The 13369-nt window shown below is 37.4% G+C and overlaps 1 protein-coding gene across 3 annotated transcripts; it reads left to right on the top strand.

Moving 5' to 3' along the window:
• The first annotated feature begins 816 nt into the window (after positions 1-816).
• Positions 817-12509, top strand: DPY30 (dpy-30 histone methyltransferase complex regulatory subunit). Of its 3 annotated transcripts, XM_086700313.1 has the most exons (6): positions 817-833; positions 2956-3055; positions 3161-3232; positions 3318-3365; positions 9817-9959; positions 12167-12509. In XM_086700313.1, the coding sequence occupies exons 3-6, from the start codon at positions 3197-3199 to the stop codon at positions 12237-12239; spliced, it is 300 nt and encodes a 99-aa protein (XP_086556439.1). In that variant the 5' UTR covers positions 817-833; positions 2956-3055; positions 3161-3196; the 3' UTR covers positions 12240-12509. The 3 variants fall into 3 exon arrangements, with proteins under 3 accessions (XP_086556439.1, XP_025783027.1, XP_025783028.1); XM_025927242.2 differs by lacking the exons at positions 817-833; positions 2956-3055 and adding an exon at positions 2823-2916; XM_025927243.2 differs by lacking the exon at positions 817-833 and having other exon boundaries at positions 2846-3055.
• The last annotated feature ends 860 nt before the right edge of the window (positions 12510-13369 follow it).

Here is a 13369-nt window from a genome sequence, read left to right as displayed (position 1 = left end):
AGCACATCTGAAATATACATTTCTAGGTCTTCTTCAGAGGTGGTTGGTGTCCCTGTGCACAGACTATTCTCAGGAGGGTCTATTTACATTCAATACATTCTATGTATTCCTCTGCAAAGACATTTGTGTTTGTGTGTGTGTATGAGTGTGTGCTGAATCATGCTCTTTATTTGAGCACTTTCTCACAAATCAAAAGAAAAAAGACTAGAAACAACAAAAAAGGTAGAACATAGTCTTATAAAGAAGTAGTAAATGTAGATACAATAGAATGTTTCACTTATGTACCTTCACACAATGCAGTTTCTTCTGTTTTATCTCATTTTATCCTCAACATGAAGAATTGTTATCCTAATCTACATGTGAAAAGACATGAAGCTCAGAAGAGTTCAAGTATTTGCTTATTTCCATGTGACAAACAAGTGAAGGAACCAGGTTCTGATATTCATCTAATCCCAAATCAAGCGTTCTCTACTATACATATTGCATTATTCCAAATAGGTATCATCTAATAGGTTAATATTTTATAAATGGGATTTGCATCAAGTCTATAAAAAGGTTCAAGCACAGTAATTTGTCTTTATTATTCTAGATTCTAGAATTCTAGTTCTAGAATCTCTAAACTACTGTCTCCCTAAAACCGCAAGAAAGACAGAAAGTCTAGAGTAGTGCTTTGGCGCAAGTGCTTGCTTTCCTTATAAATTCACTTCTTTGGAAAAAAAAAACTTATTGAATATAAGAAACAAATACAAAGATGAATGTAAAAGATTTTTCCCTTTGAAGAACTAAAGAATCCAATTGTGTTTGACTGCAAACAATATATAAGGCAGAATGAGGTAAGCGCTGTAATGGAAGGACATAACAGAAGCAGATGAGAGAGTGCTGAACCAAGTTTAGTACTCCAAGTTCAAATAACAGTTCAATGTTTTTCTCATTCTTTTCATTTATCCCTCTCTAGAGAGTACACATTATTGCAAATTTCTGTCATAATTATGGTTCTCAGGGCCCATCCTCTTTAGAATCTTTAATTTCATACAAGCACTCAGCATTCTGCAGTCTCTTCAAGTAACTTTCCACTTCCTATCACTTTTGTGCTAGTTCATTTAAATCATCTGTAATTGTCATGTTTTTCTCCCACCTCTCTGTGGCTATGTCTTTTTCTCTGAATTTTTCAAAAAGTTGTAAATGTAAAAATTTTAGTGAAGCTTTTTGTAAACCATACTTAGAAGTCTCTTCTAGATTGAGAGAAACCTGGCTGATAGTTAATTGTGTGTGTGTGTGTGTGTGTGTGTGTGTGTGTGTGTGTGTGTGTGCGCGCGCGCGGGTGTGAGTGTATTTACCAAAAGGAGCAGCACATATGTATATATGTGTGTGTATATATATAGAGAGAGCACACAAACACACGCATATATACAAAGATATATATAGTCTTTAGTAGTTTCAGCATATATATTCATACTCAGCTTTGACTATGAATCAACTCCATATATGCTGTGAACCTTATGAAGTACTAAGTTATATAGGACAAGGTCCCTGCCTTGAAGGAGCTCAGTCTAGCTTCCCATTTTACTAAAACTGTTGGTATTTAGAAAATATAAATTAGCAGCTCTCAGTTACTTTCTGGAATTTGGAAATATTTATTATGCACCTATTGTGTTTTGGGAAATGTATGGATATATGCTGATATAGTAATGCACATTAACTATTAAGTTTCCCCACTATTCTCTAGACTTATTTGCTGTTATTTCCCATGCCTGAAAAGTATTTAATCTTAATATATGTAGTTGTCAATTTCTATTTCCTACACTTATGCATCCACATCTTTGCATCAGTCCTACATGAAAAATCCTCAAAGTACCACATGGTAACTACCACCAATTACAATACTAATCAAGTATACTTTACAAAATTAAACTTTAAAAATGTACCCACAAATCTAGTTACTAAACAAATTTATTTCAGATCTTTATCAATTCAGTTTTTGCAGAGTAGCAAAATAAAGTTGTATTCTACCTTTTTCAAAATGTAATATTATAATCATAAATATTTCTGTATTTCTAATGACTTTTAATAGTTTACATTCCTTTATGTTGAAATGACATATTTAGTCTCCAAATATTCCATATGAAGTTTCCAAATTTTCATATTACAAGTGCAGCTACAAATGGGATTGTTGAATCAAAGGTAGGAACTTCAGTGTATCACTTTTATTTACATTAAAATAAATGGAATTTATTGAAATTAAAACAATCTTGTTTGCTATTTACAAATTGTATGTAGGAGGCATATTATCCTTTGTGTTTTTTACAAATACAATAGTATCAATAGTATCACACTTTGGAAAGCAGGTTGCTTTTTGCTAATTTTGATACAAGTGTAAAATAGCTTTAACATCGCATATTCACAGATTTAAGGACTTGACCAGAGCTTACCATGAAACCCCTAAACACTGCTTCTTCCCCCATCTGTTTAGAGTAAAACACTGACATTCTTTCGTAGACTGCTTAGCTTAGGTCTGATTTTTTTAATAAAAACCACCCAGCGGGTGGGTGATTTTGCTTCCGCGCGGAAGGGCTTCGGCAGAAGCTTTCAGGCAGCACCGCGGCATGGCGGGGCTGAACTCCTGCCAGTTGCGGTGGTCACTGGGTCTGCAGCTGGGCTGGCTCTTGCCTTGAGTGGGCAAGTTGAAGGACGAGTCTCTCGCGACCTCCTGGGCCACACTTTGACCAGGACACTGCGGACCGCACAGTGCAACGTAAACTCAGGACAGGACCAAAGTACCACCCCGCCCCAGGTCGGCTGGGGAGTTCTGCGCAGGCGCGGCAGTCGTGCGACATCCGTCACTTACGGCTGAAGCGGTTTGTGCTGGGAGTTGGTGGCGCGGTGCAGGGCTCATAAGAACGAGCGGCTTGGGCGCGGGTAATCAGCTCCCTTTCCCCCTTTTCCCACTTCTTCTAGGTTCTTGGGACTACCGCGGAGCTTCCGGACCTGATGCGGGCGCCCTGTCTTGGACTGTCCCACCTTACTCCTCTACTGCTCCGGGTGCTCCCGCGCCCAGGTGGGGGTGAGGGGCGGGGTCGGGGGCTGGGCTGGGCTGGACTCCATCCTGGCATCTTCGTGTTGAAATCTCCCGGGTAACTCGCCGTTCTTCTTGTTTTCCAAGACTGGTTTCCGGGGATTGTGACTTGCAGGGTCCGCCATGGAGCCAGAGCAGATGCTGGAGGGACAGACGCAGGTACCAGGAGGCCCTGGCTTCAGGGTGGCGGTGTGTAGCGAGAAGGGGCGGCTCGTGTCTCAGTGACCTGTGTTTTGTTTTCTAGGTTGCAGAAAACCCTCACTCTGAGTACGGTCTTACAGACAATGTCGAGGTAATTCGCCCAGTTCTTTTGCCGTTTCTGAGCGTCTCTTATGTGCAGGAGAAAACTTAGGATCCATTTTTACCAGGTTGCTTTGCACAAGGGAAAACTTTCAGCATGAACCAAACAGTATCAAGTTATGGGTAGCTTGTTTTATTAGTGGTACTAATGCTTCGTGGTATACAGAAGTCCAAATTACTTTTGAGTCAAGAGTTTGAACTTCTGAAAGTGATATAAAGAAACAAACATGCGTCACCAATGGAGACTGTTAGAATCGTTTTTGCTTGGTGGCTATTGATGAATCTGTTGGGATATTCTTTGGAAAAATTGCGCATTAAAATTACACCCATTGTCTTTGTAGCAGAATAGTGTGCTGGTGGAATGAATAAGTGTTGTGTTCTTTTTGCGTTCAGTAGTAGATGCCTTTGGAAGCTGTAACACACATAATAGACATTGTTTTTGTCTTACACATTGAAGTCTGAATTCAAAGAGTACACGCAAAAAACATACACAAGTGGATATACTTTCCCAGAGCTTTTGCATATAAGTGCTAGGAGGTTGTTTAAAAGTGGAAGTTACGGGTGCCTGGGTGGCTCAGTGGGTTAAGCATCAGACTTTAGCTCAGGTCATGATCCCACCGCTCTGGGTTCGAGTCCCATGTGGGGGCTCTGTGCTGACAGCTCTGAGTCTGGAGCCTGCTTCTTTTTTTTTTTTTTTTTTTTTTTTTTTTTCAACGTTTATTTATTTTTGGGACAGAGAGAGACAGAGCACGAATGGGGGAGGGGCAGAGAGAGAGGGAGACACAGAATTGGAAACAGGCTCCAGGCTCTGAGCCATCAGCCCAGAGCCTGACGCGGGGCTCGAACCCACGGACCTCGAGATCGTGACCTGGCTGAAGTCGGACGCTTAACCGACTGCGCCACCCAGGCGCCCCTGGAGCCTGCTTCAAATTGTGTGTCTCCCTCTCTCTCTGCCTCTCCCTCGCTCATGCATTGTCTCACTCAAGAATAAATAACAACAAAAATTAAAAGAAGTAGAAGTTATTTTGTAAATGAATGAGTAAATGCTAGAGCAAATGAATTTGCCAAGGCTGGGTGGGATTGGTTAGGAAAATAGAGGCTTCCAGGAGATGTGTATGTTTTATTGGGGGAGAAAAAAAAAAAATAGGGAAAGACCTTGCCAGTGATTAAGTTTGGATAAATGAGTGCAGGAGTATTTCCAAGCAAAGTAATAATAGTAGCAGCTACTGTTTACACAAAAGAAAACTTGTGTAAAGTAATTACACCAGTTTGTGTTCTATTCCTTTAAGAAACTTCTTTTAAGGCATCAGCACAATCTTTCTGTGATGGTGCTTGTGTACGAAGGCAGAGCCGTGGTACGGTACAGCAGTGTTTCCTAAAGTGTTTCTCTCAAGTCCTCAGACCAATTTCCATGGAAAAGTGAGGAAAAAATGAGCGGAGGGAGTATTTGATAATGATACATTGTTTGGTGATTGGTCTTCTTGCTTTTATAATTTAAAAATGCCCATTCTCTTGGGGCGCCTGGGTGGCTCAGGTCACTATCACGCAATTCCTGAGTGTGAGCCCCACGGCGGGCTCTGTGCTGACAGCTCAGAGCCAGGAGCCTGCTTCGGATTCTCTGTCTCCCCACCCCTCCCTTCTCGCTCTCAAAAATAAATAAACATTAAAAAATGTTTTAAAAAAATGCCCATTCTCTTATGAATTAATGGTGGTAGTAAAATAATATATTTATTTATTTGTAAGTTTTTACTTTGGAAAATAGAGTTCATTTCCCTATGCTGGTCCCTTCGTTAATTGTGTAATTTTGAATTTGTTGTTTGTGATATCTGAAAGTCTGGAAACCACTACAGCTGCTGCTACTTTCTGTCTTACTCCATTTTGTTTCCTAATTTCTTTTTGGGGGCTTGCTTTATGGTTTATAGCATGCAAATCTAGCTTAACAATTTACCTTCAAGTGGTATTATTTCTTTTAGTGTGCAGTGTAAGAACCTTAACGACAGTGTTCTCCCATTGTCTTTCAACCGGCCTTTGTGCCATTGTTAATATACCTTCTACATATTTTATAAATACCATAACTCATTATTTTTATTTATTTTTTTTTTTAATTTATTAAAAAATTTTTTTATTAGTTTTCTTTATTTTTGAGAGGCAGAGAGAGACAGAGTGCATGTCGGGGAGGGACAGAGAGAGAGGGAGACACAGAATCCAAAGACAGGCTCCGGGCTCCAAGCTGTCAGCACAGAGCCCGATGCAGGGCCGAACTCACTAACCATGAGATCAAGACCTGAGCCAAAGTCGGTCATTCAATGAGTCACCCAGGTGCCCCCATTATTTTTATTTTTTTTATTTTTTAAAGTTTATTTTATTTGTTAAAGTTTATTAAAGTTTATTTATTTGTTTTTGAAAGAAAGAGAGAGTGCAAGCGGGGGGTGGGGAGAGAGAGAGAATGAGAGAAAAACCCAAGCAGGCTCACTGTGCAGAGCTGGATCCAGGGTTCAAACTCTTGAACCATGAGATCATGACTGGAATCAAAATCAAGTGTTGCTGCTCCCTTAACTGACTGTGCCCCCAGGTGCCCCTCATTATTTTTATTTTCTTTAAAAAGTTGTCTTTAAAGAGATTTAAACAATAAGAAAAAGGAATATTTCACATTTACTCACTTATTTACCATTTACCATATTTACCATATTGACTCTTCATTCTTTTGTGTAGATGGAGATTTCCATCCGGCATCATTTTCCTTCTGCCTTAAGGGCTTCTGTTAACATTTCTTATAGTGTAGGTCTACTGGTAAGGAAGTCTTCGAGCTTCTGAGTGTCTTTAAAAAAGCATTATTTTGTCTTTATGTTTATTTTTTTAATTTATTTTTTTGTCTTGCGATATTTTTGCTGGGTATAGATTTGTTCTATTGTCTTTGGCTAACATTATTTCTGGCAGGAAATCTGCAATCATTTCTGTCTTTTCTTCTCCATACTTAATGTGTCTTCTCTTGGTGTTTTTAATTTTATTACAGGTTTTAAATAATTTGATTATGATATGTCTTGGTGTGTTTTTTTTTTTTTAATTATTTATGCGTCTTGTGCTTAGGATTCATTGAGTTTCTTGGATCTGTGGGTTTAGAGTTTTCATGAAATTTGGAGAAATTTTGGCCATTATTTCTTCAAATATTTTTAAATACTGTTAGCTTAATTTATTTACGTTTTCCTTTCCCTTCTTGGAGATGTGGAATATATTATAATAGCTGGTTGATGGCATTGCCTATTCTATCATCTGTATCATTTCTGGGTCTCTTTCTGTGGACTGAATTGTTTTCCTCATTATGTGTAGTAGTTTCCTGCTTCTTTGCTTGCCTGGTGATTTCTTACTGGAGGCTGGGCATTATGCATTTTATCTTGTTGGGTACTGGTTATTTTTGTATTCCTTCAAATATTCTTGAGCTTTGGTCTAGGACACAGTTAAGTTACTGAGAAACAATTTGATCCCTTTGAGGTTTGCTTTAAGCTTTTCCAGGTGAGACCAGACCGACCTTTAATTGAGGCCTAATATCCTCCTCTTGCATCTCTCCCAAGGCTCCGTATATCATGTGGTTTTCCAGTTTTGTGTCACAGGAACATGAACTATTCCTGGTCTTGTGTGAGCTCCGGGGATTCTGTCTCCTGCTTATTCTAGGTGTTTTTTTCCCTTAGCCTTGGGTAGTTGCCCTACATCCATGCACTGATAAGTACTCACCTGAAGACTGTAAAGCAGTCTCTTTAGTGTCTTTCTGCACATTTCTCTCCTTTCCATGTACTCTTCAGTACACTGTCCTGTAAATTCTAGTTGTCTTGATCTCCCTTAAGTTTCAAGTCTGTCTTCTCAGCTTGGGGAGATTGCTGGGCTCTGCTTGCGAGATCATGACCTGGCTGAAGTCGGACGCTTAACCGACTGAGCCACCCAGGCGCCCCTGCATCCTGTATGTTTTCTAGCAGGAAGCAGTAGCCTACGACAATCATAGGAGTCACCTTTTTTTCCCCCCTGTTTTTGTGATCATTGTTCTACACTGTTAACATCTTATACCTTTATTTGGAGGGGGGTGGATTTGTGTGCGTGTGTGTGTGTGTGTGTGTGTATATATATATATATATATATATATATATAATAGATTAATTCAGGATTTTGGCTTAACTAAAATTAAGCATTAGCAGTTGACACATAGTGCATATTCTTTTTTTTCCCGACGTTTATTTATTTTTGGGACAGAGAGAGACAGAGCATGAACGGGGGAGGGGCAGAGAGAGAGGGAGACACAGAATCGGAAACAGGCTCCAGGCTCTGAGCCATCAGCCCAGAGCCCGACGCGGGGTTCGAACTCACGGACTGTGAGATCATGACCTGAGTTGAAGTCGGACGCTTAACCGACTGCGCCACCCAGGCGCCCCTAGTGCATATTCATTAAATATTTGAATGAAAGATGAGAGGATTTGGTCAAGGGGTTTTATTATAAGATATATAGGAGTTAATCAGGTATTGCTTAATTGAAGCAATTAATTGCCTCCTTATTGAAGGTATTGGAATGTCATGTAACTGACTAGTTTTTGTTGTATATGGGCATTATCTGTTGAAATTTACTGAGGAACAGTAAGTTTCTTAATCCATGAGCAAGTAAATAGATATTTTATACATTAATTAAGTACAGAACATTATCATCTTACTAAGTCTCAAAATAAGATGGAAAAATCATGAGCCTGATTAGAGTAGTTGCCTGACATAGTTGTGGGAAGTGTTTTTGGAAATCATGGTACATATATATTGTAGGTATATGATTAAAGTTTTTTTGTTTTTTACCACTTTTTACAAAATAAAATTGTCTAAAAAAGCTAAGTCTAGAAAATGTTTCTTTGTTGTCATTGACTCATTTATATCCAGTTTGAGTATGATTGAAGCATAAGTTCATTTTTTTAAAAATTTTTTTACATTCATTTATTTTTGAGAGACAGAGTGATACAAAGTGAGAGTGGGGGAGGGGCAGAGAGGGAGGAAGACACAGGATCACAAGCAGGCTCCAGGCTCTGAGCTGTCAGCACAGAGCCCGACGTGGGGCTTGAACCCACAGACTGTGAGATCATGACCTGAGCCGAAGTCGGATGCTCAACCGACTGAGCCACCCAGGTGCCCCAAAATTTCATTTTTTAAAAAAGATTTTAAGTAATATATACCCCCAACGTGGGGCTTGAACCCACAACCCTGAGATTAAGAGTTGCATGCTCCAGTAACTAAGTCCTCCATGTGCCCCAAAAGTTTATTTAAATGAAAGTGTTCTTTTTTTTTTTTTTTTTTTTTAATTTTTTTTTTTCAACGTTTATTTATTTTTGGGACAGAGAGAGACAGAGCATGAACGGGGGAGGGGCAGAGAGAGAGGGAGACACAGAATGGGAAACAGGCTCCAGGCTCTGAGCCATCAGCCCAGAGCCTGACGCGGGGCTTGAACTCACGGACCGTGAGATCGTGACCTGGCTGAAGTCGGACGCTTAACCGACTGCGCCACCCAGGCGCCCCTAAATGAAAGTGTTCTTAATAGTGGTTTGTCTTGTAGATAGTCACTTATTTCCAAATTTCTAAAATGGTCGATTTATAAAAGAATGCAAAGTTTTTCAGTAAAGATGTCAGATGAATCTATGTGAAAGACCTAAATTTGGGGGTTTCTAGGAGTAATAGTATAAGTCGTTACTTAAACATCATTTAAATATCATATTAATGATCTTTTCCATATGATCCTCATTTTTTGACTATCATTTACTTAATATTTTTTCTTAATTCTGTTCACTTTTAAAAATCATGAATGTATTTCTTTAAAAAAGAAACCAATGGAAAAACATTCTCATTTGATAGAGGGTAACCATAAACAAGAAAATAGTGAATGTGAAATGGTGGGGGTAAGTTTTAGCTATATTCTATTGCTATTGGAAAGCTCTGAGCCTGAAGCCTGCTCTCTCTGTTAAGAGTTTAGCAAGTGTTGCTAAAGTGTTACACACCTATTACTAGGAAGTGAGACTTATCCTTGATAACTGCCTGTGATGAAAGAATTGAAACAGGACTAGCTTTCTCACTGTGATTCAGTGCTACTTAGTGTCATGTCCATATTTTTTGAAGCATACTGTAGGAAAGTATTCTTATGAAAGAAAGAAAAAGCACTTGTATTTATTCCTAAACAGGCAGAAGGAGAAAGAGTAGAATCTAGAGATAAGACATTAAAAGAATAGATACTATGGTGCCTTCAGAGAAGAAAGGCTTAAATGAAATTTAGAGATGGGTCTGATTTTATTTTGGCAGAGAGATTTGCCCTACCATACCAACTCTCTGGTCATTGATTTGCCTTTTCTACTCATGTCATATTTCCATTATTTTTTGTTTAGCACTCAATCTAGTTATTTGTAATATACATGCGTGTTTTTTGAATCCACTAGAGGATAGTAGACAATGAGAAGATTAATGCAGAAAAGTCATCAAAACAGAAAGTGGATCTTCAGTCTTTGCCAACTCGTGCCTACCTGGATCAGACAGTTGTGCCTATATTATTACAGGGACTGGCTGTGCTTGCAAAAGAAAGGTAAGATAGTGTCTGCAAATGGAGTTCCTGGAGAAAGCAAAATAAAGGCTTCCCTAAGTGAAGTCTCATTAGTTATCAGTAGTTATGTTTAATTATTTCTTGCAATATAAAGAGTTAATAAAATATAAGTCAGCCCTAATATCATCAATTAAGACACTTTCATTTATCTTTACTGATCTTAGATCATATGCATATTTGTAAAGATTTGCAATTGTGTACATGTAATTTTATCTCCTTTTTACTTAATATTATAAACTAAAACTTTTTCCATATCTCTGCATAGGCTTTGTGATTATAATTTAAATTATAACAATATTGCAGTTAGCCATTTTCTTATTGTTGAGCTCTTAGGTCCAATTTCCTTTGTTATTATAGGTTAGCAGGCGACCTGTGTTACATGTTTTCATGCCTCTTTTGCTTTTGTTTCATTACTTTCTTATGATAAATTTCCAAGAGTTGATTTGCAAGTTTGAGGAACATGACTCTTTTTATAGTGTTTGACACATAATACCATTTTTCCATCCAAAAACTTATCCTTAAGTTTCTTCCATTATCATAGTCTTAACAGCGTGACTGTTAACTTTTCTTCTCAAGGTATTTTGATTTATATTTACTAGCAACATTACAGTTTTTTCTGTACATGTTTTTTCCTAGTAATTCTACCTAAATTCTTTTTGTATAAGCAAATCCAATAGGAAAATGTTTTTATAAATTAGTTATACGTATAAAAGAGGATTTATTTATGACTGCAAGTTATGTCTCGGCTCTAATTCTGTCAATTAAAATATGGGCACCTTTTATATTTTCTTGTTCTTTACAGAAATCCAATATATTAGAAATTATAAGTATTACTTTAAATGCTAGAAGGAAAAATTTGAAGAAGTTTTTAAGTAACATGCTATTATTAAAAACCATTTTTAAGGAAGGAATTCTGGCAAAATTGTTCATGAAATTAACCATAAATATTATGTGAAAAATGTTGCTTATGTCTAGGCAGTTCGAAAGGCTATTTAAAATGGTAAAGGAATGTTTTGAGATCACTGTAAATGAATTCTAAATACGCCTTTTCATAGTAGGATTTTAAATACCTGATTCCCCCAGTTTTTCATCTTTCATGTTCTTTTTTCAGCAAGCATAATCTATGGAAAAGTGATAAATAGGAAATGACATCTTCTGTTAACATTTTTTCCTAGTTTTATTGAGAAATAATTGGCATATATCGCTGTATAAGCCTAAAGGTATATACCACGGTGGTTTGATTTACATATATTGTGATATGATTACCACAGTGCATTTAGTTAACATCCTTCATCTCACATAGATGCAATAAAAAGGAAAAAAACAAATGAAAAGAAATTCTCCTTGTGATGAGAACTCTAAGATTCTACTCTCAACAACTTTGCTGTCTCTCACACAGCAGTGTTAGCCGAGGTCATCGTGTCAGATATCACACCCCTGGTGCTTATTCATCTTGTAACTGGAAGTGTGTGCCTTTTGACCACCTTTCTCCAGTTCCCCATTCTCCCACCTCTTAATTCTAAAAAATATGTTTTAACTTCTCAGGTGTGCTGTAGGGTAGCAGTATTAGAATTATTATTGATTTAAATATTTGAAGTAAAATACAGGTGACTTAAAATATAATAGAACTTACATGTCCAAATGAATGTTGATCCCTTTGATTTGTTTTTTGGGAGTTCATCCACTCGTCTCAGTGATGCTACAGCCATTTTCCTATATTGGTTTTGTACTCTTATTGAAGGATGATACTTGTGGAGAAAATTGTGCATGTCATAGGTGTACACTTCGATGAATTTTCAGAGTCCAAACATACCCACAAAACTTGCAGTCAGATCAAGAAACTGAGTACTGTCAGCACCCCAGAGTTCTCCCTGGTGACCCCTTTAAGTCCTTATTTCAATATCCTGCGTAATCGTCATCCCACTGTCAAACATTACATTTTTGAAACTTTGTGTTTTAGAATTGAGTTTATAACCAGATTTAAGTCATACAAAAATCTCAGCCTCTTTAAACCATATTGTTGACTAACTTGCTTGTCTGTTTCACTTACCATATTTACTACAAATGGCCTTTGAGTGTAAAATGAAAATTAAATTTAAAAAGATGTGTTTTTGTTAATGGAATAATACATTTAAATTAATACACCTAGAATATAAATTTCTAAATTTTGGATTTCTTTTCCCTTCCAGACCACCAAATCCCATTGAATTTCTAGCATCATATCTTTTAAAAAACAAGGCACAGTTTGAAGATCGAAACTGACTTATTGGGAAGAACAGAAAAAATTTTGTTTCTACTGTAGATTTACATGATTAAGAGGCAGCTTTAATTGCCAAGATTTCCCCCCCTTTTGGAAGTATAAGAACCTTCAGGACAACAGAACTTATTTCCGGAATTGCAGAAGAAAACATTTCCCTTATTTTGATTTAATCACAATACTTATTTAATGAGTGTATTCTGTGCAATTTTTTTCTCAGATTGTCTTTAACTTTGTTTTTAAAATGACCTTCAAAATAAACTGTTAAAACGTCATTATTTGAAAGTAGTTTTTGTTCTCTATGACAAATATTTTATAGGGTTCAGTTATTTTCATGAATTGCTTCTTTCTTGGGTCTTAGAATGCTGCAAAATTTTACAACAGCATGAAAATACAACAGAGTCAAGTTTAACATAACAATCTCAGCCAGTTTTTCTCTTTGTTGTCCCTGGACCTCCTGGAGGGTGGGATCTGGGCATCTTCAGTTTTTAACATCACAGGTGATTCTAATGCACAATGAAGTTGGAGTACTGATAGAGGCATTGTGGAGGGTGTACAATATCCTTCATTGCTCTAAACCTTTATGGTAATACAATAACAGCTGTCGTTTGTTGCAATTCTTTGTGTCAGGCATAAGTACTATTTTACTTAAATTATCTTTAACATTAGCAACTCTACAAAGTAGATATTGTTATTCCCATTTTGCAGATGAAACCTTTGGAGAGGTTAAGTGACTTGCTCAAGACCACACTGCTGGTAAGTGCTTGAATGGCGTTCAAACCCAGTTCTGCCAATGTGTTGTTGATAGCTAAGTGAGAAGTACTTGTGCAAGTTAACATCATTGCTGCTTTTTGCAATAGAAAACACCAGCCAGTCCTTTCTGGGGGTCTGCTCACTTTGTCCTATATGAAGAAATTAAATAACTCATTAGCTCAGGAAAAAAAAAAATTGAAGAAAGCCAGGCAGGAGAAATATTCATTAGGGGAAGTGATTCTCAGTGGGGAGTGACTTTGCTCTCTCACCCCAGAGGACATTTGCTAATGTCTAGAAACAATTTGGTTATCACAACTGAAGTAATACGGAGTTTTACTGGCATCTGGTGGATAAAGGCCAGAAATGCTGCTAAATATCTTAT

Source organism: Puma concolor, chromosome A3, assembly GCF_028749965.1.
Source record: "Puma concolor isolate L17-30 chromosome A3, mPumCon1.1.hap2, whole genome shotgun sequence".
In the NCBI taxonomy this organism is placed as follows: Eukaryota; Metazoa; Chordata; class Mammalia; order Carnivora; family Felidae; genus Puma; species Puma concolor.
Note: the sequence above shows the minus strand (reverse complement) of the source record. Positions and strands in the feature narration are given on the sequence as shown.

What these genes read in the sequence shown, in the direction of transcription:
- DPY30 (XM_086700313.1), top strand. Translation starts at nt 3,197, where the DNA reads ATGGAGCCAGAGCAGATGCTGGAGGGACAGACGCAG. An exon ending in GTCTTACAGACAATGTCGAG is followed by an intron (nt 3,366 to 9,816) that starts GTAATTCGCCCA and finishes TGAATCCACTAG; the next exon opens with AGGATAGTAGACAATGAGAA. An exon ending in GCTGTGCTTGCAAAAGAAAG is followed by an intron (nt 9,960 to 12,166) that starts GTAAGATAGTGT and finishes TTTCCCTTCCAG; the next exon opens with ACCACCAAATCCCATTGAAT.